Source organism: Mugil cephalus, chromosome 13, assembly GCF_022458985.1.
Source record: "Mugil cephalus isolate CIBA_MC_2020 chromosome 13, CIBA_Mcephalus_1.1, whole genome shotgun sequence".
NCBI lineage: Eukaryota > Metazoa > Chordata > Actinopteri > Mugiliformes > Mugilidae > Mugil > Mugil cephalus.
In genome coordinates, this window is record NC_061782.1 from 25,057,569 (window position 1) to 25,084,083 (window position 26,515).

General features: G+C 39.7%; 1 protein-coding gene across 25 annotated transcripts in view; it reads right to left on the minus strand.

The window, feature by feature from the left end:
- Window positions 1–21,550, minus strand: part of col13a1 (collagen, type XIII, alpha 1) — a 95,050-nt gene extending 73,500 nt beyond the window's left edge. For 22 of the 25 annotated variants that reach the window (XM_047602979.1, XM_047602971.1, XM_047602983.1 and 19 more), the window contains exons 1-2: window positions 20,887–21,549; window positions 12,043–12,112 (exon numbers count right to left, since the gene is read on the minus strand). In XM_047602979.1, the coding sequence (XP_047458935.1) occupies window positions 12,043–12,112; window positions 20,887–21,201 (385 nt within the window). In that variant the 5' untranslated portion in view covers window positions 21,202–21,549. Of the gene's footprint in view, window positions 1–12,042; window positions 12,113–20,886 lie in introns of all 25 variants that reach the window. The other 3 variants (XM_047602975.1, XM_047602962.1, XM_047602969.1) reach the window with 1 other exon arrangement.
- Between the last annotated feature and the right edge of the window lie 4,965 nt (window positions 21,551–26,515).

Sequence of the window (26,515 nt, forward strand, 5' to 3'; positions counted from 1 at the left end):
AGCATTCGCATGTGAGTGGCACATGAATGATCTCCTCCACGTGTGCTGGGCTCAGGTGTAACGCAGAGAAAATAGCGTCCTCTTTTTGGCCAGTAAGTAAACTAGAATGGATCAACTGTGGTGTGAGTCTTCAGATGACAGGGTCCTTTATCAGGCTGAGAGGCAGCAGCACAGTAAGATCCTGTTCAGACCTTACATTAACATCTGCCCTGAGCAAATGGCCAGCTTATAGTACCTGTGTTCACAGCTGGCATTGACATACATCTCCACATAAGTCTCCAGCCAGCATTCCAGATCTGATCTGATCAGTTTTACATTCTATATGCAAATAAACACAGAGATTATGTGGGCTGCAGTACAATATTCTTACACTCAGTCGTCTTTAATGGATCACTACCTGAGGTACCACTACCTGCGTCCAGGTAATTATTTATTAATGTCCACACTGAAATTTGATTTTTTCGAGACCTACACAAAAACCTGATTAAAACTCAAACCCTGGAAGCTTTTATATATGTCGTGATCTCCAGTAGTAAAGGGAAATAAAGACACGGGTGACAGAGGGAAAACACTTAATACTAAACCACATGTTGATATGTTTTTTACTGACACAAACACATACAGAGAACTAACATTCAAGAATTTCATTTATGAATGAATGTGTAGATTAATTTACTATTTAGTAAATTGACTACTATAAGCACAGAATATTTTAATATGCCCTCATAACTAATGAACAGACATTGCTTACAATGGTTTTTCATTTACAGGTGATGACTTATAATTATATTGTTGTATATTGTTATTTTTTTTTATAATCAATAAAAGCACTGATACAATTTAAGTCAAGATAATAGAAATGGACTGGTTTCTACATAGAACTTTTCTACCGACTGGTACTCAAAACACTTTACAATCACATCCACCCATTCGCTCACACAAGCACACACACACGTTCACAGACCAGTGCCACGCACTGGGAGCAACTGGGGTTTCAGTCTTGACCTGCAGTAACGCTCCCGCTGAAGGACAGGGTGGGAACAGTTTTTCATCAGGGGTGACAGCTTTGCTTCCATCATCCGATAACCCTCCACCTCCACAGGCTCTGGAGGGCAGCCCAGATGATCATCGTTTTTATCAGTTTTACTCTATGTTTGTCTAATAGATACTGATGCAAAGTACCAAAATAGGACACATTTCACACTATCTGTATAATGATACCCTACTGTATATAATTATTATAATTATTTATAATTTTATAGGTTAATCTGCCAACCTGTAAATACTAATGAGATTTAAAACCAGATGAATTCTACATTTTTGAACAATTTTTTGAATATTTGAATGTAATAATACATTTTTACTAGGGCTGGGCAATTTTATCGATCCCACTATATATTGATATTTTGTTTTCCCAGAAAGTATCGATTACTCAGCCGCGAGTATCGATACATTAAGTCCCATTCAAATCTCCCGTGTTCCGCCTGGCACTCCACTTGCGATAATGATATATTTAATAATAATAATATAATTGTCTCACCACCACTTTGATCAATTTTGTCCAGCATTTCAAAGCTGTAGACTCTCTGTCCAGTCACAGTCATATATTGTGTAAGTGATGCTTTCAGTTTTCAGTTCAATTAATTCAATCCAAGTCAATGGATGTCACCAAAATCACACTGTCCCTTTAAAATATTTCAGAAAATGAAGTAAGCCTATCAAATCAAATCGTATCAATGGCTTAATATCGCGTACCGCATCGTATCGTATTGTATCATATCATATCGTGAGATTAGTGTATAGCTACAGTCCTACTATAGTTACAACAGTCATGTAGTGTAGTGGATTATTTTCTTCCCCCTGTGTTTATATAGGAATTGATGATAAAAAAGCAGAACTTTGTAACCTCAAACAAGATATTTTAGGGCACCATGAGTTGCATGGCTTTGTTAGGGATATGATTAATCTAAAACCAATTTCTTGTTGAAGCTTTTTTATTTTAGTTGCAGCATCTACTGTCAGTCACATCACACTTAAAGCTTCTTAATTATTTTTGTTCTACTGGTCTTATATTCACTTCCTTCCTCCTCTCCTGTATATATAACTGTCAGTATCCTGCCTTTTCCCCGTCCCTCTGACTGCCACGATCCTCTAAGTATGGCCACACACTGGCAGGTGCGGTGTAAACTTATCACTGGCGAAGAAAGGGGATCTGCTGTGCTCTCTTCCTGTCAGCACAGATGTCAAGGTGAACTTGGGGGACTCTTTAAATAACCGGCTCCACGACCCTGGGACGATCCCAACAACCGCCATCCCCTCCCCTTCATCCCCTCTGCTTCAACCCCACCGTCAGCTGCACAAATTACCTCTTGTACATTGTGGGGTTCAGGAAATGCTATATTACACAAGATAAAACAGCAGTAAGGCCTCTGGTTTAGGTGACTGTTATGAGACAACCACCTAGTTCAAAGAGGAGTTTGGTCCAAATACATAGCAAATACTTGTGTATTCCTATTCAGCATGAATGGTTTCTCCACTGGATCAATCTGTTGACACAACACTAAAGTGGAAAAGGAGGGGGTCTCCTTCTACTTGTCCACTTCCTTCAACCACAGTTTGTATCTAGCTGTCAGTGACTGTTAGAGGAATCCATTTGTCTACAAAATGGTCCAATCAGCAGAAAGCTGGGCCCATTTCAGCATTGCTGCAAAGCTGAGAAAAGCATTTATTTTATTTTTTTTGTTTTTTCCCCTCACTAGGATAGCCAGTTAGTTGACAATGAAGACATTACTGCAGAGCACAATGAGTCATTAACGTCAAAAAATATAATTGTCTACTCACTCTTACTTATTCTTTTTGCCTACATTGCTCATTGTTCTTAACACTTTGAATAGGAGCTGCTGTAACAAAAAGTAATTTCCCCCTGGGACCAATAAAGCAATTCTGATTCAGAAAAGGAGGCCATACTTTAGAGGGAGAGGAAACAGTTAACCCCATTTCAGTGATCATTATTATGTTTTGAAAGAGAGATGACTGGAATTTCAAAATAAGCTTAATGTTGTTTAATGAGTGATTTTGAATCCTTCAACCACGTTATTGAAATAATTCAGCTTTTTATCCTTTAATAGTAGTGTTTTCTTGCTTTGACATGTGAAAGTCCTATAAGTATATAGAAATTAGATAAAGGGAAAACAGGTTAAACAGAGTAACCATTTTAAAGAGATGAGTTTTGAGTTTTGAGTCTTGGTTTGAAGGTTGTCAGAGAGTCTATGTTTTGGATGTCAGTGTTCCAAAGACGTGTAGATGAACGACTGAATGAAACTCAAGGTAGACAGTCAGGCAGGTGGTGCAATAAGTTGAGTTGTGAGTACAACTGGAGAAATTCAGACAGATATGATGAGGCTTGGTTGTGAAGGGCCTAGAGGGTATGTAGCAGGATCTTGTACTCAATACATGTTGTTAATGGAAGCCAGTGGAGCAGCTGAAAAACTGTTGTGATGAGGTCTATGGAGGGAGTTGAGGTGACGACATGAGCTGCGGTGATTTGGACTAGTTGAAGTTCACAAAGACATCTGGAGGGTAATAGATTATCACTGTAGAACATTTGTTTATTCACTGACAATGAACCCTAATGCTGCTGTCCACAAATACTGTAGCCTAGTTTGAAGCTTATGGAGAAATCATCCAACTAGTGGTTAGGGGTGGTACTGCAGTCTGAGTCAGATTAGTTTCTTTAGTTCAATGTCGAAAGTGCAACTGCCTCACTTTGAGAAGTCACCACAGGTCATGTCAAAAGATCAACATACATCCATTCACAATGTCATACTAGTTTACTAGAAGCATGAGGAGAGACACTGGAGTGTTCTAGTGGTTTAGGAGTTAGGAGTTTAGCAGAAGATCCTTGATGCATGTCAGTGTCCAGTCTTCATCATTTTTATTTCTGTGGTGATAGATCAGTGTCTTGAATATGTTTTCAGTTAACACCTCAAGGAATCAGTTATGGACTTATCTGTTTTATAAGAACATGGAGTTCACTTTCTATACTGCGACTCACCCATCACACACACGGGTATACACAGACAGATTGGCTTGCAGCTCTCTTTGATCTCAGGCTGTGGGCAGCAGTGGTCAGAATACTCTGGGAATATTCTGAGTGCCCAGAGATCCAGTTGCTCCTCGTTACACCACCACTCTGACCGCCATGTAGGCACCAGAGACCTTCAGTCAAGGGTTTGTATTTTCAGCAGTACTGTCTACACAGGTCGCCTTTCCGTCCTAACCACTGGGCTATTGACATCATATAGAGCTCCTCTAGTGTCAACAGGAAATGGTTGATTATTATTTTCCCTCCATCTGTCAAAAGTTACGTTTGGGTCATTTGGGTAATGTAATTTCTTAGACATTATACAGAAAGCAAATTCAGGGAGCTGAACTGGAATTTTCCATGTCAAATTTCACTCATCAGATTTAAAGATTCGGGGTTAACATGAGAACTTGACAGTCTGTGACAGTTATAAAGTTATGAAATTCAAGGCTACCTATACCATGCCATATTTCCTGTTTCCCTGTGTAGAGTGATGCAGCCATGTGGAGGATCGACATTATAACAACTCACAGATTGAGCAGGTATTGTTGTTTATGTAGCACGTCAATGACTGGGACATCCGTGTCTACTGTCTAAAAACATGTTTAGCTTGTAATTTGCATGACTTAAACAATATCCTGCAAATATCTTGGTGCCACAAAACTTCAGAGAGCTAGCAACGTTCCTGCTTCACATGGTCAGATATCTTTTGCCAGTCAACAGCATTTTATGGGTTATAATGTAATGGGTTATGGGTGTATGTGTAACTTCCAGGTCAGGGCGATGCACAAAGGACTTCTCAGCCTTTTCACTGTTTGCCCATTATGGATGGTAATATTAATTAATTGGAAAATGATCATTTACCGTCCAGTTAACACAGTTAACACATTCTCTGGTGTGGTTGAAAGAAACTAAAGGAAACATGTAATATTCCATTTCTTTCATGTTTGATTTGTTTATGCCAACTACTTCAGAGAGCTGTGTGTCAATTATGATGTCAAGCAGCAGAAAAGGGGTATTTACATGGCATTCATTCAGCCTTGCCAAAACTGGAATGACTCCAGACGCAACCTTCAGATTTTCATAAGTTGTGTATTCTTCTTACAACTGCAATCGGTATTGCTATTACCAGCATGATAGTCAGTTAACTTAGCCACCATCTGAGTTGCTTGACTATCAAGTTAATTTAACAAGTGCTACATTACAAACACTTAACACAATAATGAGATTGGACTCCTCTGACACAAAATGGTGAAAAAAAAGCTGCAAAAAGACCACATTCTGTCCTATGGTTAGGCAGAAAACCATATATATGATCTGATAAATACCATCATGTGTACTGATTAATAGACATTAACATCATACAGTCATTGTAAATTCTAACAGATGTCAGTCTCTGGTGGACAGAATACCTACAACAACAGTTTTAAGTGTTTTCAATATTTTTCCATCTCTTCAAGGCCAAATATTAGTAACTTGTGCCTAGAGGCACATTATATGGATTAAATTGTTGTCACGCTGTACATCTATACACAACTTAGACTGTTTGGGCATGTGTGTTGGTGTAGTTTCAATGAGGTGAAAACCAAAGTATGGCAATAATGCCATGCTGCCAAGTTTTGTCAGTTAATGGGTGGGGACGGGTGGAGCAGTCCGATAACATTACTCAACTGTCCTTAATGTTCTACCTAACTGCCAATGATTACAGCATCATTTAGATCAGTCTCATAAATCAGTCCCATAAAACATCTTAAAGTATCAGTTTGGAAATCTGAATTAATAATCACAAAGTTAAGTACACCTATGTGTATTAAAGGTTAGTGACCAGTCAGAGGAAAGGAGTTCATTGGTGTGTGCTGCTGTGATTTTTGTTTCTGTTGGTGAGCCAGGTTGGGGAAAGGTTCTGATCAAGACTACATTATTTTCAATGGCATGTTCTTATCATTCAAGTCTAAAGAGACTCCTTTGTTCTCCATGCAAAGTAAGAAGCTCTGTGCTGTTCAGTTGCTCTCATTGCTTGTAAACTGAGCAGGCAGACTTTGTGTCGTAGCTAATGGTTAAATATAGAAACAACCACTTGGAATTACCACACCTAACTGGAAGCCAGCCGGCTGCTAGTTTTCATCCCCTTCTCCTGGGGCGTTTCAAGATTTCACTGTGATCACGCCGATTCATTCAATTACAGGGTGTCACTGAGAGATGCTGCTTTCTTCACACACTGATGACAGTCAGGAGCCGGTAACAGTAGGCTTCTGTCTTCAGTTTTTGTTTCTCCAGTTTTAGGATAGGAGTTGGAGTAGTTTCTGAAAATTCTACCTGATGAGTTGCTATTGATTGTGTCAACTAAATAAAAAACGCTACAAAATGTAGGACATATGTCTTTTGTGGGAACTTATGAAACCTGTGAACTCAGTTTCACTCAGTTTAACATCAAGAAACTGAAGAGCACTTGTACCATCGCACCAGAAGGGAAGCGACTCTGTAACTGAAATAGTTTGTTCGTAACTTTGATTCTGTTATGGTGTCAAACTTTTTTTTAAAAAAAAAAAATGCACCTTTGTCCTTGCCACAGGCTGGTTCTCTTTGATGGTCTTCAAAATGTTTCCCTTAGTTGATTCCATCAAAGCTAACTTTGCATGAACCCTGTAGTGAAATTAGATGTGGAATGGGACATTTGACTGTGGCTTGGCAACAAAGACTCTCTTCAGACCTGGTTATTTGAGTCATCAGTTGCAAGTGGTCAGCTTAAAGTACAGTTGTAGACACACACAGGACACATTGAGGACACATTTGAGAGATCCGATCTCTGACCACATTTGGAGGTGGTCTGGGACGCATCTGACCACATTCCTTCGTTAGTGTGAACACGCAGTGTGTCATGGGTCGCATTAAAGACCACCTACTCAACAGGGGTGCTCTTGTGTCAGCGCCGTTTTGCCTCATTCATTCAGGAAAAAACACATACACACAACCAATATTAGAAATGACTGCCATATGAATGAAAGGCTATGAAAATCTCACAACACAAAAGTTTAACTTATAAAAAAAAAGGAAAGATCCTTGAGGTCAGGTAGAACAGTTTACAGCATGACTACTAAAGAAAGTATTTGACTTGTACTGTAGTGTTTTAGTTTGAACTAAGTCCCATCAATTAACATGGAGGGAGAGGGACTCATGACCTATACTGCCGCCAACCACCAGGGAGAGCTCTACGTGCTTTTACTTCACTTTTGAGCTGTGATGGCTTCCACTATTTTTTACAGTCTGTGATTTGTCCTGGTGCATTCTACTAGGCAACCAGATAAGTCATGTGCTGTATTGACTTTTTCAATATACTTTACACAGTGACTGGTGAAACTTTTTCTTTTTCATAACTGAAATCACAGCAAAAGAAGAGAGAGAAAACATCTGAGTAGATAGTTTGTTGGAGCCTGACCAAGGTATAAGGTTCTGTTCTTGTCTGGCTACTGAGAAGCGTGAACGTCAAAATGTACATCGGACCAATCACAGCTGCTGTGCATCACGGCAGAGCTGGGGAGAAACATGTCAGGCCATGGAATACGATCCGGAGCTACACTTTACTTACACTATACCCACAACAAACCTATAGATCTGCAGCAGAACCGTAAATCTAGCTTAAGATGGAGAGGGACATGCGAAAGAACAATGTGCATCTCACTGATAGCTGAAATTCACAGTAAAAAAAAACGTACAATGGTCCAGTTCATCTGTGGAGATGGGCCTAGCACATTGTACTCACAAGAGTAATTTCTGGAATGTGGATATAATATTGAGAGATTGGGAAGATCGACGTGGCATTTGTTTTTTGTTTTTTTTTTTACTTTACACAGAATCTGTGTTTATATAATGAGTATTGGTTTCACCTATCCCTAAAATGTGTTGATTAAGTTGGATTTACAATCACTGAGTATGTTTATTAAGGGACTGGATGGCTTTGTAAAAAAAAAAAAAAAAAAAAAAAAAAAAATGTTACTCTGGTGCAAGTTTTTATGGACCTGTATCGCCTCCCAGAGGGCAGGAGGTCAAACAGGTGGTGCCTGGAACGGGAAGAGTCCTTCACAGAGTTTTTTGCTCTTGAGAGGCAGCGACTGTCTGTGATGTCATGGAGTGTTGACTGCAGTGTAATTATCATTCTAGCAGTGATGAATAAAACCAAGAAACCAGGTGCCAAGCAAAACACATTTTGAAAACCTTAAGTGATTCCTCATAGAATGGATGATCACAAGTCATGTGAACCATCGCTTATTGCTGAGGAAGAAATCAGGTGGACAGGGGTGGAAGGTGTTATACTGGTATCTCCCCTTTGTCTCTATTTTTGTTCTGTTTTCAAGTCAGTTCTCAGACTCTACTGCCAAGTTGCTCATTTATTTGGGTAAACAAATATATACATGACCTGGGGCTTGTTTTGCTCCGAAATAATAGTTTGTGGGTTGTGTCATTTGGCTTTCTATTGTGTGTGCTGAAATGTTTGGTTTGGATGAGGCTGATAAATTCTGCAGTGTATTTTGCAGTGTAGCTGCACAATCACAAATCATTATTGTGTACACACTGCATCCTTTGTCCTGAAATACCACAATGACCTAATAACCACTGATCTAATTGGGGAATAGAGAAACACGGTCATCAAGCTCTGTTTATGTGATGATGGAGTACATGTCTTCTGATAGTTACTGAACAAATTGCAGAAAGTTTGTTTAAAAGTACAATAGGTATATTTACAGTCAAGTGCTCAAAATGACCAAATATGCACTGTATGTACACATGCAATAGGTATTTCTCAATTTGGCCTGAAGGATATATCACACAAAGCTGTAATATACACTCACTTGTCAGTTAATTAAGTACACCAGTGAAAATGAATGCATTCTAATATTAGCTCAGTTTATGTTAAAGCAGCTGCTGTTAAATTGTACTGAATTAAACAGAAAAGAGATACAGCCTAGGCCACATACTAAAATGGCATTGTTAAAATAATAAGAGCACTTCAGAGTTTAATTCAACAAATCCTAGTAACTAACAAACCTGACCAATCTGGTGTTGTCTGTTGATGAAAATAAAAGCTCTGTGATATAGGCTCCTCCTAAAAAAGGGAAGCTTTATTCTTGCTGACATGGCTGTTGAGATTTGACACTGAATGAAATGACACATACAACATGGCGTTTTACACCTACAATCAACCATACAATTAGAGATTTTTCATGAATTGAGATTTTAATAAGCCATCCCGTGCCCTGTTCATAACATAGCATAACAAGCTGGCCATGAAGGAAGGGTGCTGGGGGAGGGGGTTCTAACACTATCTAACTATCAACATGCAGCTGAGACAGAACATGAATCCTGATGACCGGGAGATCCAGTCAGTGAGATGAGCACTGACAACTAAAACAGTATGTCTCATAGTAAAGAGTGTGACTGATATGTGATGGAATATGATACATGTGAGCATCGAACCACTCCAGTTGAACCGTCCCAGTTAAACCCTAATACAGCGGTGGGGTGATTAGGCATACACAACATACCCAGACTGTTGATATGAAGCCATGTCAGCCATAAACAACATGTCTGCTGTTTCATCTCCTGCACATACACATATTTTTAGGCCTATCACTCTGTTTCATGGTCATGATAAACATCTGACAGACAACAGACTGTGTGGCACCTTTGAGGCCTGAAGTGTCTCACATTCTGATGGTCTACTTTTAGCAACTTACAAAGTTCATTTTTCAAAGGCTGCTCACAAACATGTCAGGCTCAGAATAATACTCTGTCCTTCAAGTGAAACACAGACACCCATGAGGCAATCACTAGCCCAGTTTCTATGCCATGCTATCTACACAGAAGTAATTTACTCATCTAAACCTACCTTGTAAAAGATTATTGGGCTACTGCAATCTTATTGTGCAGACACCATAGATCATTCCATTTGATTCCAATATTATTGCATTGTATTATTAGTGCACCCCTTTTTATGAATTTTATAAGGAACCACAACAGTAGTGGGAGCAAATAACCATATGAAAGTTTGAATCATCTAACTCCTTTTCCTGATCTCACTGACTATCCATGGCCTTAAATAAAATGTATTTGTCTGGGATTAAACAACACAAACTCCATATTTGTTGTGTTTCCATCTAGGCGTCAAAGTTCTGCCCTCTTAGTCACCTGCCCTTGTAAATAATCAAAACAATGGAAGCAATGTGGATATAGTCTGTGGACATGCGGTTAGTGCTGACTGGCAGGCACCAGGTGGGCATTGAGAGGGAGCTCTATAGTCATCTGTACATGAATACATCCACAACTGACTGCAGCACAAGAACCAGACAAGACTGGCCGAACTGACAGAAGCTAATGTATAGGTTAACCAAGAGGCAAACACTTACCATGGAGCTTAACAAGAATTCAGTTCAACTAATACACGGAGTCAATGATCAACTGCATTAAGAGTGGTCAGAGTTGAATCCTCAGTTATTATGTTATCATTAATAGTCGATCAATGTGATCAACAGCTCCTAGCAGGGACTGGTTAACTGCAAATTAAGACCACAATTTACATGCAATTAACGGGTGAATATGCAATGCAAAGAAATAGGACAAAGAACAAAACAAAACAACCACAAAAGAAGAGTATAAAAAAGTGCTTTTTGGGGCTTTGTCAGATTTTGACAAATAACTTGACAACACAAATGCCTACTTCTCCCACACTCCCATCCCATCAGTTGTACGGTACAAAAGCTGTAAAATGCCAGTCCATCTGGCAGCTCAGAGTTGAAAGGCTTCCACACCTGCAATGGCTGGAGAATCTCCTCTGCAGCTGCGAGAAAACCACCTCCTTAGCATGCATTCAAGGGATGTCCCACAGACACTTAGTGCCATGTTAAAATGCTAACATCCTATTGACAAGACCAATTAGCACTAATGTGTAGCTACAGGCACCTCCACCTCCTTTTTTCACAGAGCCTCTCACACAGCACAGACAAACAAAAAAATCTATTTTAAGACCACAACCTGGAGTTTCCCACCCAGAATCTAAGCTAAATGCTTATATCTAATAAACAACTACAATTTCAAAGTTGTTAAGTAGCAATAAAATAATAACTTTCACGATTGTTTTCTGTGTGACAACTCGCCTGACTAAGGTGTAGAAGAAAAGAAAGTAAAAATGCAATTTGCAGACAGTGAGCACAGAAACTACTTTAACTTGAATAAAACTGTTTCCATGAGCATGGACCTCTGAGGCTTCCCTGTGAATAAATGGCAAACCTAACAAAAGTTTCCCACTATTTATAGTGTTATGTCTTAATTCACTGAGATAAATGGAGCTACCAAAACATTAGAAACTATCTAATTTAGTTACATAAGGATCTCAATGTAAGTAGAACATAACAGGAGGGACAGGATTCGTTTAGTCAAGCTAATGAAAAAACAGGAAATTAAATACATTCTTGTATTTAAGTATGCCGAAAGTGGCAGCTAGTGCCCCTCCTAGCTTGAGACCAATGATTTTTTATCACAGTCCAGAACAGCAATCGGAGAGCTGAGGGCCATGGGGATGTTAGTTATCTAGAGATAATCTAGATCAAAACAATCTATCTATCTAGATGTCTTGGTGATGCCAGACCACTTTGAATAATTATTTATTATAACACCGAAAGCTTCCAGCTGAGTTGCAAATACACCTTAGATGCAAGTGAAGGGTGCGCTGACAGATGAATGAAGTACAACATATAGTAGTACCATTGTGGTGTAATGAAGAGGCCATATGGTAGTAATCAACTGAAAAGCAGTCCTCTTATTTTCCGCACAGCTATAATCAGTGTCACTGTCATCAGTATTACATCCATAAAGTAGAAAAATTAAACTTTGGGAACATTTTACTTCAGTAAAAATTAAGTGAGAAACACGTGGGCGGATGAATGGCTGGAGGGTGAGGAACTTACCTGGGGGGCACAGGCAGCTGTGAGGAGCTTCCCTTTGCTCCCGCGTCTTTGGGAGGCGTGCTGCGAGCTTCTGCACAAGAGAGGGAACAAAAGAGTGTTAGAATGCAAGAAGTCCAGCTGAAACTTCATGATCATCATCAGCAACTTCCTGGCTGATGAAGATTCTCTGATGACAGCTCTACACTACATGACTCAGGGATTCAGATAACCTGTGTACACAGATGTGTTGTGGTTGCGATTAAAATCACAGCAACTACGAGGAAGAAGCATTGTTTTCAGGCAGTAAGTTGAGTCTATTTCGAAAAGTAAAAAAAAAAAAATGTTGGATCCAATTCCACAGACAGATTCACACACTGTTAAACAATCCAAAAAGTGCTTTGTTTGATGAGTATGCTGAGGCTTTAAGAAGCATAAAGGCCCAAGAGAAACCAAATGTGTATAAAACTGTAAGGACGCCTAAAATAAATAGGCCTGTCTGGCTCTTTTCCTTAGGTATGGGGTCAGCTAGGAAACACTCACAAAATCTAATACTGCCTCAAAATTACCAAGGACTTCCAAAGTTAAGTGGTCTAGTCATTCAAAGCCCTCATGCGGAATCAATTGTAGGACTGCACTCACAGGCACAAAATTCCCTTAACCCACTTCATATAATTCATAAATACTTCCAGGAATTTATTTGGTTGATGCTGGCAGACCCTCCTCACAACTGGAGAAGTCTTTAGCAGGATTAATCCAGAGAATAGTACAGCCTTGCTCCACCTCAAGAACCAGAACTGAAAGACACATTTTCCACACTAGATAATGAAGATAATGGATTACTGTAGCAGTCAGCTCTAACAATAAAAAGAGCTGCGACTGTAACCACATCAAAGCTTAAGGAGTCTGCCAGAGGGAGAGATATTTAATGACCACACTTCAAGGACTGTCATTAGCCTTCAACTCATGTTGTCACGTATGCATTATTCTACAGTCTAATAAACGGTCCACCTAAATTACATACACACTAATTTGCCTCAATTGTAATAATAATAATAATGAATAACAATCTCATAGACTAAGGTTAAAAACAACACAAAACACTGTGTTAATCCTCACCTTTAACAAAATTAAAGTGTCTTCTTTATTCTGTAACCCCCAGGTATTTTCCATAGATTCTCACTCCATTTTCATGCATTTTGCTCAGTCACTTCAAGTCAATGCACGTTATGCCATGGTTTGTTATTCTAAGATAACCTGGGCTCCTCGTAAATGCCAGAAATATAATAAGTGTTTGGAAATAGTTTGTGTGTTCGCTGCATCCAGGAGTTTAAATGTAGTGAGGTTGCCTCAAGGCAACCACTTCCCTATTAATAGTCCCCTTTAAAAAGTTAAAATATGCATCACATGTTCACAGAGTGTGGGTTTTGAGTTTCAAATCAAATTATGGTTGCTTTTATAATGCGTGTAGAGTGCTGAATTGAACTTCTCTCAGTGTCTGTACCCGCTCCCCGTATCCCATTCCAGAAGAAAAATTCTGCTCTGCATCTACTCTGCTCAGTGGATGGCAGAAAGGAGCTGCATGAGGGCGTGAGGCAGAGATAACAGTGTTTCTTTCTGTTGCTTCATTTTTATTTTCTATCTTTTTGAGTAATCATTTTAAACAGCATTTTAAAATGAAATTGAAATTACATTTACATAGTCTTATAGGTTTTATAAATCAACCAGATATTTTTTGTCTGACAACAGAAGCAGAAAAAGGACTAACAAACAACCATTCACACTCACATGCATACCCTCTGCCACTTCACCAACTAACAGTCCAAATACATGTGTATCTATATGGGAGAATACTCACGCGAGCACAGGGAAAGGCTAACTATCCACAGAAATGCCTGCAGCAAGTTTAAACTCATTACCTCCTTGTAAGGAGACATCAGTGCCAAGTACTGCATCACCATGCCACTAGACTGAAATGTGAATGGACAAATGAACTTCATCATAAATAAAATGTTCTTTTTCAGTGCTTTGTTTAGAAAACCTTTGCAGGCAATTCAGTGTGGAACCGTGGACATCAAAGAGTGTGTGTCCTCTTTTCCACTTACCTTCCAATCAACATTGTGTCATTTGTTTTATTCTGAGCACCCATTATATCCTTAATCACTTCAGAATTCTGTCTTCTCATCATCAATATAAGCTTGACATCCACTGTCATTGGAAGCCATGCGGGACAATGTCTCCACCAGGCTCTGTGCTCCGTAAAGTGTCGATTCGGATTGTTACTCTCACCATATAAATAAAACTGAATTGAACTCAGTTGAAATTTCACTGTGCTTTACAGGTTTTTAGTGTATGCTTTGAATCTTGTGCTGTTCCAAGCTTTCACCTGTTTGTCTGGTACAGGTTGATCTTAAGTCTTGTTCAAACTGAGTGACTTAATCACGAATGGGCTTCTCTGAGTATGTTCACCCCTTGTGACCAAGCGACCACTTGTGATCTGATCACAGTTCCACACTGTATACACAAACTAGGTCTGCAAGGACTTGTCGCCGTCAGTGACGTCCATTTGCATAGACTACACCAACACGTCACAACTGTTACTAAAAAACTTTCACCTAAACATCAAATGTGAGAAAAAATAGGAAACAAAAATGCAGATGCTTAAGAGGAATTTGTCATTGCAAATACTATTATCCTGCAGAGGGAAGTAATACAACCAGTGACTCAAAACTGCCAAAAGAAAAAAAAAAAGAAGTGGTTGCAACCTTATTATAACCGAAACTGTTACCAACTGTAGCTGAGCCTCAAAGTATTTGGACTATTAAAATTAACTTGTAATAGTTTACGCCTGGTTGGTGGCCGTGGGAGCTTTAATTATGCCCTTAACAGTTGTGTTTGAGAAGAGACACAAGAGCTAATGGCTAGCATGGCTGAATCAGTGTATCATTCGTTCTTTCAATTTTCAATCAAAAAATGAAAAAGTGACGGATTATTTTGATTTTTGTTTTTTAATTTAACACAAAAAAATGAAAAAATGCCTAGTTTTCATATTTCAATTCAAACTCATATCAAAAATACAAAACGGAAAAATGGGGCCACAGAACAGAATTTGATTGGCTGGGTTTACGACCCGCGTCAATCCGGGATTTTATCAGCTCGGCTTGACGCAGCTTCGATGTGAACAGGAATGTGCGTCGACCTTGGTTTTTCGCTCTGATGTTGATGTATCTGCCTGTTATATTCTGAGTTTAGCACTCGTGTGACAGACTGTATCAATGTATGAAGCTTCAGCTCGAAAAACAACTTTTGGTCTACTCCCATAAAGACTGATCTCTGAGATTTTTTGTTCATTATTTTTCAGTCAAACAAATACAATGTGTTGTTACACGATCCCTCACGTAAGCCCATAGGTGAATTAGTAATACTTATGTTCTGGAAGTTGCACAGATCAGGGAATGCATGTGCAACTGTGTTTATATACAGTCGGTATTGCCATATTACACACTTTTCTGAGATTGTGGCAGCGCTCTGCATCTGAGGAGAAGAGGAGATTCGGCAGCAGATATCAGACGCTGTGCAGGACACAATGATTTATTCTAATATCAGCAGCCTTTTGAAAGAGCAGGAGTTTGACCGGTCCATTCATGCCGCCAAATTATTTATCAATGTACACAATGATGTATGAGGAAGGAAAAAACAGGCACACAGCTCTCACAGCATAGGGTCCGACCTGCGACCAAAGGTGAGTTGACCCCGGTCTGAATGTCAACTCTCAATTTTTACTGTGAAACCGGAATATGTCTATGGGGTAATGTAGTAAGCTACCACACACGCTGAAATTTCTTGCATGTTGCAGCAGATGGGTATCTTGCAATGCTCAGAAATGAGCGTCAGAAGATTCTGTGCTCGGCATGATCTGAGGAGAAAAAGACGTAGGGCCTATTTCAGTCGCAGAGCTGGAGAGCGCTTTGGTTCGATCTATATATAAGTCTTCCAATTAAATATTAAAATCAAATTCGGTCCTGTGGCTCTGCTTTTCCATTTTGTATTTTTGATCTGAGTCTAAAATTGAAAGATGAAAAACCGTTTTTTTGGGCTAGATTAAAAAAAGGAAAAACAAAATAATCCATCACTTTTTAATGTTTTGATTTTTGATTGCCAATTGAAAATAGAAAGAACGAATGATACACACATTTAACCAGATTATTTCTGCATGTGAAACTAAACAACATATATTTCAATCAATGTTATACTCTTAATGCAAGGTCTGAACAGGCCATGAGTGGGTGGAAGCAACCAATGTTTAGCTATGGTTAGCATAACAGCATGTAGCTTCTGGGTGCTAAACCTCCGTCCAGCTGGGGTCTTTATGTAAACGGTCTTGTATGTGATATAGTGCTCTTCCACCTACTGGTACTCAAAGTGCTACACAGTCACAGTGACACACACCCATTCACTTACACTAGCACTGGGAGCAGCTGGGGCTTCAGTGCCTTGCTCAAGGACACTTGGGCATGTGGCATGTCAGTGGCATGTACATGTTTTTCCTGTGTCTGCTGTGTTTCCTCAGTATAAACAGTGACCCTCTACAAGATAATACAAATGTATCTCCAGTTACATTCAGCACAAGTCATTGAAGTTAAATCATACTCAATGCACAATGTAGGCTTATTAATGACATAACAGAGTAACAATATTGATCATAATTGCATTCATCAGATCTGAATTTTTGTTGAATAGTATCATTTGATAAAACCTCAAGTTTGAAATGGTTTTCAGATAACATGTTCAAATATGTCATAATTATATTTAAATAACATTCGTTACTGTTACACTCACACACTAACAGTTGAAAAAGTAATTGTTAGGTGCAGCCCTACAAATAACATATATTTGGATATGTGTAAACCGGTGTAAAATATGTGTTGGGCAAGCAGCTGCTGTTTCGTTACTGCCATTTCAGAACCACAAACAGTTCTGCTTGCTGTGTGTGAGAATGGTAATGTGATTGAAAATGTGTGTCATGGGTGGTGGAGTCTCTCTTGCTCACTGAAAGCACACATGTAAAGTTATAATTCATCCGTTTATTACATGAAGCAGCAGTGTAGGAAAAAAAATGTATGGTAATTTAACTCCACATGGCTCCAACATGTAAACGTCAACATGAACACGTGGCTAATTCACCATATGCCCAAATTTATGACAGAATTTCTGAATTTTCTCCTTAGTGGTTTATGTGTTTCTCTCTGTTGTTGAGGACATTTTTAGTTAACTATACCAAACTACATTTAAGTCTGAAATTGCCATGAGATAAATGTAAACTCCTTCACACATTGGTTAAAGTTCTATTTCAATTTTAATTCACGTTTATTTATATAACCTCAGATTCCAAAGTCTGAAATCCCTCATGTGTGATGGCAAAATAAAATATATGACCCTGTGCCCTACTATGCCATCCTCCCTAAAGGTCAACATTTTAAGATATTACATTTGCTCATCGTAAATCCTCACTGCATTGTATATCTTTACAATGTCTATCAGCATGCCTGTTTAGTCTCAACCTTGGTTATAACATATCAATCAGTCAAAGGTGAAAGTGCTGTGTACGTTTTAGCCATCACAAACTGTACTCTGACAAAGAGCAGAGGTGGTGTGGGCACTTCTGCTCGAGTGTCTGATTAGTACATGGGTCATTTATACGCCCAGACACACACGCATGCACACACACACACACACACACACACACACACACACTGATGTGTATATGCATGTAGTATTTGTGTTTAGGTTGAACATGTATATGTGCATTGACCTCTCATTGTATTGGGTGACAGCTCTGTGGGGAGTACAGTGAGGAAAGCAAGGGAGAGGGAGACTATATTTTTCACATTTCTACACCTTACAATGTGGCCTGGATTTCCCGCCCTGCCTCTGCACTCACTGCATGCACCAGGCTCATACCAGCTGTGCAGAGATCTCTATGGGGGCCATTCTAAGTGTACGGTCATATAACAAGAGAGGAAATCACAAGACCTCACAATGCTTATTATTAGAGATGTAACACCTCGTCAGTGTCAGCGATGACTGTTTGGGCTGCAACTACACATCTCCATAATCAGTGCCTAGTGTCTAGTACCTGAGAGTGGTTGTTGCATCCCTATCTGATGTGTTTAAGACTCCGTAGAGCAGATACTAAAGAAAGACTTCCGTCTCCAGGACATTTGTAAGTTGCAAGGAGTTTGTTTCTGCACAACCCAAACTTCAATTTCACTATACGTCAGTGTCAGCACCATGTTGCAGATAAATCACACAGGTGCATTTCCAGTTACATTCAGCATAGCTACTGAACTGAAATCACACCCATAACACAATCTATAATAATTCATGACAGGAGGAAACGGCGCATTTGTTGGGGGCTATTTTCAGAGGGAAATAAATCTATATTCTGTGTCATGAGTTCTGTTTCCTGTGGCGATACGCCTCTTGCAAGCCAGGCTCATTGTCTATATGTGCTACAGTGTAGACAATGAGCTACTTCATCACACTTCATGTGATTAAGGGTCTAAAACACGTTTACCTGTGGGACATGAAAGTGTATTTTACTAGCTGCAGCAGGACAGTGTGAGCAGAGTGGCTCAAAACAGACTGTAGTATGTGTGTATGTTCATGGCGACGAAGGAACATGTCAACCCACTGCACCAGTGAGTTTGACAATGCCCACTGATGTGTTTATAGTTTATCATGTATTGCTAAAGTATACCCATAAACCTCTATACAGTGAATCGTACACATGAGTGTACACAATGAGTGCAAGTGAAATTTTACAAAAGTATTCCTTAATACATGAATGGATTCTGCTGTGATTTGCTTGGATTAATATTAAAGAGGCCACATTTTCCATAACTGAGGAAGCTGGTCCTCAGTGAAGGCGACAGGGTGGTAGATTCTGGATGGTGATGGGTGAAAGTACAACAAACGCCTCTCTCCCCCTCTCTAGGAATGGTTACATCTGTGCTTGTGTCCCATTAATAATAACTATTTATACTCCCAGAGCTAAACAAAGAGGCAATCTGCAACACAGGCCCCTCTGAAGAGGGATCCTTGCCACCGGGCCCCTTGGAATAGCTCCAGACCAGGCACTCAAACAAGACACATCACCAGCATATATGATTGGATATAACTGTCCTTCATCTTCCAATCCCACTCTTCTTTGTTTGTGAAGTCTTACAGTGTACATTAGGAAGGAAGTCAACATATAAATCTGCTTCTCTTTACTTCACTTCTCTTCCCAGTTGCTTCTTCAGTTCTAAATAACTAGTGGGAAGTTTAGGATTTTTATTTGGAACATCTGCAGGTGGTGCCTACCCAAAACTCATAGTCTATTAATGGCCTGTAACTAGTTTCAGATTAACCTGGGTTGTATTGCCTTTTTGGTTCACTCACAAAACATTTGCAGCCATAAACACACTGAACCTTTGGCTCTCCTCAGTGACAGTTTCTGTCAGGATATATTTTACCTAGTGTAGTATAAAGCCTGGAGAAGAGAGAACTAAAGCTCACTGATCAACATGTTAATAAGTGCAGTTGTGATTTTAGGGGGAAAGGGTTTCTTTGTAGACAACACTGCGCTCAGAGGCTGTGTGAAGCTTCCTGGAGTCTTGTTCAGGTCTGCTACCACTGCAACCCTACAAAGACCAAACCCTGAGCTCACCAACTATATCTGGAGACCAGGGACAAAGACGGTGCACAATATTACTGTGCAGATGGACGTGATGGTTGTTTGTTAATAAATCGTTGGAACTTATCACCTATGTTACGTACATTTCGAATTCAAGAGACTTGGACCTCTGCCTTCAGTAATTCATTAATCCTAATGCCTTCACCCTTAACACGACCTGACATCAGTTCTGAAACTGGTTTCAATCTCCTCCTCTCACAAGAACGCTTTTAATAAATGACCAGCAAGTTCCCACTATACCAATGTCCAAACATACAGATTGTACTTCTAGGTTTTAAAATTTCTACTCCTCTATCAACCCACTCTTTTTTCTCCTGATAAGTGCATTATACTTGCCCTAGTGAAAGGGATCAAGTTGGAGGGGGGAAGATAAAAGTGGGGCCAACGCAAATGGAGGCAGAGAAAACAGGGCCTCTGTGGGACTTCAATCGCGAGCAGCAGCTTGTTTGTTGTTGTTAGTGTAGCTGTGGACAATTGAAGGGCAGCACAGTGGGTGACTTTAGGAGCAACAGATGTGAAAGGGCAGGGACAGCTCCTCACACATTATCCCAGTAAAGATGCACACATGATATGGGCAACACATGTTCAACTTAATTGGTAGGTCTAATGGTCTAATTCAGAGATGAACATATGCAGCAGTTAAATTTTTTCCACAACTTGTTTTTCCTTTGGAATGACTTTATTGATAGTTCATGGTGCATTCACTGAGAATCAGTTGTTACTAGAAACCAAAATATTTTTGCAGCATGTCTAAAAATATTGGCTTGGTGTAAAAATTAAACCTCTTCAACCTGAATTTAGCTACTGATAATGCATTTGAGACATTGCAGTTTATCACATAACCTAGTATTTGGAAAGAGATGTAACAGGAACGTGGGTTAATTGTGGGTGTTTAAGGGATTGTAGTCTTCTACTTATGTTAAATTCAAGTGTATTTAGAATGCGTTAATTCCAGTCAAAACTGTCTCCAGACGATTTACAAACCCAAGAGCCTGAACCCCTGAGAGCAAGCACTAAGGCGGCGTTTCCACTTGTGGTACTTATTAAAAGGAAAGTTCACCTATCAGTCACGGTGCAGCTTTCGAAGCATGACAAAACGTTTGACTTTAGTTTATGAGTGAACCACTTACCTCCTCAAGAATCTGGTCCAGTCGACCCAGGATAACGGGCTCCACCTGCTCCAGAGACAACATCCACCCAGAGAGCTGCGCGTCCCGCTGCTGCTCCAGACTCACTATCCTGGAGTGCAACTCCGAGGTCCGCACAAAAACCACAATGCAACCTCCGAGACACAGCACGGCCACGGCAATGCATATCGTAAGGCCGGATAAATCTTTCCAGTTTCTCCACGGTGGCTGTTTTGAAGGTTGCTCTTGCTGCTCCCCACACGTCCTCCTCTCCTCTCCTGGTTTACCGATGACTCCCCGTTGCAGACCCTCTTCCATTTCAGACGTCTAACTTTAGTTTTATCCACACGGAGGGCTATGTTTCAGCTGCGCAAAAGTAAAATAGAGGACTCTTTCTTCTTTAAACTATCTTCAAACTACGATCCTGCACTCGATGAGTCACTAAACCAAAGTTGTACATGCTTTAGTTAGTCACCAAGCAGTGATGTCTGTGCTTCTCTTATTCCTCTGCGCTCCGCTCCGTCTGTGCCATTCGCTGCTTCTCCTCTGAGCGATCACACGTTTTGCTGCAGGTCAGTCGTCAGTACGCGTCTCTGAAACCCGAGTCAAGCTCCCTCTGCACGGCTCTGAATGCCGCGGGCCCTTTGCTCACACTGGACGCTCCTCCTCTGAGAGGCTTTAGGTTAAATGCCGGGGCGGGATTCGTGGCAGTGTTGCTGCCCCCTTTGATCTGTGCACTTGGTGACGGATATTTTTAGGGTCCGCAATACTGACGGCCTGCTGACAGCAGCCTAATGCTCTGCTCCGGACCACTGTGCTTTCTAAAGGCCGGTTCCGACAGGATGATCTGGTAGATTCTGTGAAGCTGTTACGCAGAAAGAATTTAACACCAACATCAAACTCCACGGACAAGCTCTAGGCCTAGAGGTAGACGTCTTATTTTTGTCTAGGTTTCATAGGGTGGGGGCTGTCTGGTCTGGTCTAGGTTGGTGCTACAAGTAACATCCACATGAATACCAGATCCAAAAATTTCCCAGCTGTACATTGTATTGTCACAAGATGGTCAATGTTATTCACTTCTACTGTCAGTGGTCATAATGTAATGGCTGACTAGTGAATATTTTGTTTTTATATATTATTATTTATAGACAGCAACCTGTCCCTCAACTCAGAGAAAACCAAACAAATGGTGTTGGATGTAAGGAGAAATAGACCTACTCAACCCACTCAAGGATAAACCAATCCAAAAATCAAAGCGGAAAAACACCAGAAATAAAACAAGCTCGCAGCTCTCATCAGGCGAGATGCAGAGTGCACCCTGGACAGGTCACCAGCCTATCACAGGACTAACACAGAGACAAACAATCATTCACACTCACACCTAGGGTCAAATTAGAGTAGGCACAGGGAAAACATGCAAACTCCACCCAAAAAGGCCTGAACTGGATTATAATAACAATAAAAATCAAACAGGCTCACAGGAAAGACTCAAAACACAGAACCATGACATGATGAGGTGGAGCACCTCTCCCCCTTTTAAATTCCTTGGGAGACAACCATCTCCCAGGACTGCTACTGGATAGAGAACACCAGGGCAGCAGTGAAGAAGACCAAGCAGATTATACAGTTCTCAAGACTGCTCTGGTGACGTTGTATTGCTCCACCATTGAGAGTGTGCTGGCATGCTATACTGGCTACTCTGTGGTAGACAAGAACGCACTTCAGAGGATAATAAGGACTGCTGAGAAAACCATCAGATGTCCTTTGGCTTCTCTGGAGGACATTGCCAGCTCCAGCTGTCTCAGCAGAGCCAGGAACTTTTTAAAGGACACCATCTGATTACCCTCCTGCTCTCTGGGAGGAGATAGAGAAGGACCAACAGACTCGAAAACAGCTGTTACCCCTGGACCATTCTGAACTACCAATGGTTCCAATTCATAATGATGTGCAGTATGTGGTATTTTACAAAACACAGTAGTTATTATTATTAAACCACATGCTGTATTGTCCCTATGTATTGCCCTCGTGTTTGTATGGTTGTGGATATTGGTGACTGTGGGTGTCTTTTTTATGTTTTTTGTCTTTGCACTATTCAGATGTCAGTTTTGACTAATTCATATGTTACTGTACACTTCCAGCCCACAAACGAAAACTACAGTAAATTCAAAACACTCTAAAATAACACCTGTATAAAGAAATGTCATGTTTCCATATGCCATAAAACTTTCCTGAGTTAGGATTAGGAGTAACATAATCCTCGTCTGGATTCCATTCACATTTGTGAACTGTATTGGAGTTGACTAACATTAAAGTTTTTGAACCAAGTATAGTGGACTAAATGTAAGTGCAGGCCACAAGCGCTGTCAGTGCCTAAACATAACATACTACAAACACCACACCACATACAATGATAAATAACATCACTGCAAGTGAAAACTCTAGGCGCAGGACAAGATCAGATATTAATGTTACTCAGTCAAATGATGATGTAAAATGAAGATCATGTAATGTTTCTGCATTATTGATTAAAAACAAACAAACACATAATTTGGTTTCAGTTCATTCATTGTCATATTTTAATGATGTAAATACATATACAACTCATCAAGTGGTCCAAACTATTTTATAGTACTATTTTATAGGTTTATGGATAAACCTATTACATATGGGGAATGTCAGGATCTGCAGTTACCTGTTTTGCCCTGAATTGACAAATTGTCTATCGAGCATCTTAATACCACGTCTGGTAAACTCTCACATGTTTGGAACATCGAGTTTATAACACAGGACTTCCAAACCTTTAGTCTACCAGTTGATACAACCCCAATGATATCACTGTTGTTCAGACTTTACCACAAGCTGTAAAGACAAACTCCATGGTAACTTTTATGTGTGAGAAGTTAGGTTCATACAAAATGCATGCATTCTTTCTAATGGCCAGAAGGGGCAGCACCACTGAATAAAAATAAATAAGTGCTGTCAAACGATTAACTATTTTAATCAGATTAATCACAGGGTTGCTGCGGATTAATCACGATTAAATATCATTAATTCTTAATCTATATTAATCATGTTTCATTTTGCATGAGCAAACAGACTCAAGACAGAACAGGATATATCTGCACTTAACGTGTTGATTAAACAGTTTAAACAAAACAACTTGAAATGACTGAACTGCTTTTTGTCTTTTTTTTTAAACCAACATTTGTCCACATTAATGTGACCTCGTTGCTACTAACTTGTTCACATTGTCCAATGAGAGGAGAGCTGACCGCTTCTTATTTCCAATGTTGCTTCAACTGAGAACAGTCTCTCCCAGTGAACAGTGGTTGCAGGAGTGGACACATATTTGCAGCATTGGCAGCTTGTCTTTATCTCGGCTTGTCTCCAGCTGTTAGCCGCGTTAGCCCAAGTGCTAGGAGAATCCCTGACTAACATATGCTTGGCTTGGTTAATGTGCTATTTGAAGCTGGAAATAAAATCTCCTTCCTGCAGAGTGTGATAATACTTTATGTGGCTCTACTGTTCCCTGTTGTTGTTTTTTTGTTTGTTTGTTTGTTTGTTTTGTACTCAGATGTCCCATGGAGAGGACCAACGTGCTGTTTAGTGTCTTCCATCTTTATGGGTTGGTTCTGCTGCCTGTCACTTCCGGATCAACTGCACATTTGCACATGCCTGATGGTAGCTCTACAAACTGCCTGAAATGGACAAACTGCATGAGAATCATTCTGAGCTGCAGATGGATTAACTTTGTTAAAGTTTTTAATCAGATTAATTGTGACGACGGATTAATCCAAGTTAATCCGTTAATTTTCACAGCCCTAAAATAAATAAATAAATAAAATAATACATCTATTGAATACCATATGAACAAATGATTCTGTTCATTATTGTTCACTTGATTTATTCTGTCAGTAGGAATTTTGTTTCCAGTGGTTCTATGGATTCAATTGCTTGTCCCAAATCTTAGTGCAGCAGGATGTTCATTCAGCAAATTATGGTACAATTTAGAGTAAAACAGATCAAGTCTCTTCTGAATGGACGTTCATGTTCTTAGCTATCAGGCAGATCCAATATTCCCTCCCCTCCAGCACCACATTTTTATTTTAACGTGGCCACTTTTGGCTCCATAAAAGACACAAAGGTCAAGTCCAAAATGCCAAACTTGAAGCTTTAAAACTGTTGCCCAAAAAGCAATGCCACTGGGGTTGTATACTTTTTAATACAGATTTGACAAAGCTTCTTCAACCATTTTCACATTTCTGCTGAGTAAAATCAGTGGAGAGTGCCTCAAAATGTCTGACTTATGGGAGTTAAGGAGTTAACTACTGGGTTAAGGTTCACACAATACAGGGAGAATTTAGTTTCTCTGCAGCAAGTGAGTACAGTTAAGATTTTTTCCCCGCACAGGTCAGTTCATTTGAACCCTGTCAAACCCCCCTGTTAGCTGACAGCGAAACTAATTACTAAGTGTAGCGTTTTCGTTTTCTTCTTTATTTATTTATTTTACACATGTGTACATTACCAGGTTATTTTTTATGGATTTATTAATTTTTTTTAATTTTTCTCGAACTGGATTTGTAGGCACTGGTGTTACTCTGTAGTTTAACTGCAAATGTGTTATTGATGTACTACATTAACACTACTCTATTAAAAATGCTTACATAATAATTAGTCATATCACCCAGTGCAATGTTAAAGTTGTCTTTCATAGGGACAATTCAAAAGAGGATAATATTAATTACCCCTATACTGGAATCTTAACAATAAATAAATATCAAAATGAGTCAGTCTTTTGAACTGACTTTTTAAAAGGGACCGGTTCATGAGACCCAGCCCCTTCAAAAATCTGTAGATTCCATCTCTAATTTACATGCTCTTCTGTTTTGGCCGTTGGGTTCCAGATAGTGTGAAATATGATCACAACACACAAATAGCCAACTATGTGAACGATGTCGTAAACATGGTGCTGTGTAAGCAGATGAAGTCATTTTATTATCGTTACATCATCTGACAAAATGAATCAGAATACAATGGCAGCACCTGGACCAGGAGATTATTTGTAGATTATATTTATAGAAGTGAGAGTCACAAGTGGTGGTCAGAGATTATTCAGCCACAAAATTAACCACTGCATAAACATGTATTGTGCATGTAGCAAATTATAGCAAACAAAATTCTGACCTATGTCGGAAATCTTGCCGATGAACAGTAATGATGTTTACATGTTAGACTGGTTCTGTTCATTATAAAAACTGCTTCTGAGACAAAGGTGAATTCCTTCTCCTCCTTGTTGCAGGTCTGCTGAGGCTATGGGCAGGTCAGGAGGAGAAGACAAACTAATCAGTTTACCTACAGTTAGATAAATAACAGTGTTTAAGTGAGCTTTGCTGGCCTTTGAAGTCTTTGTCTCCCAGCCCATTAAAAAAAATCTGGCTCCACAAGGCTGCTGTGCAGGACTGGACCTTTGATATAAAAGCATACCTGCTGCAGTCAGTGTGTGCTGCCTGACAAATCTCATTCAGTTAGAAAGTCTTCTCATTAACATCTTGAAAAGAAGTATTTTGACATTTTTGTGTAACTTCTGTACTATTTAACTTTAAACATTCTCTATAGTCTCTCTAGCCATCTA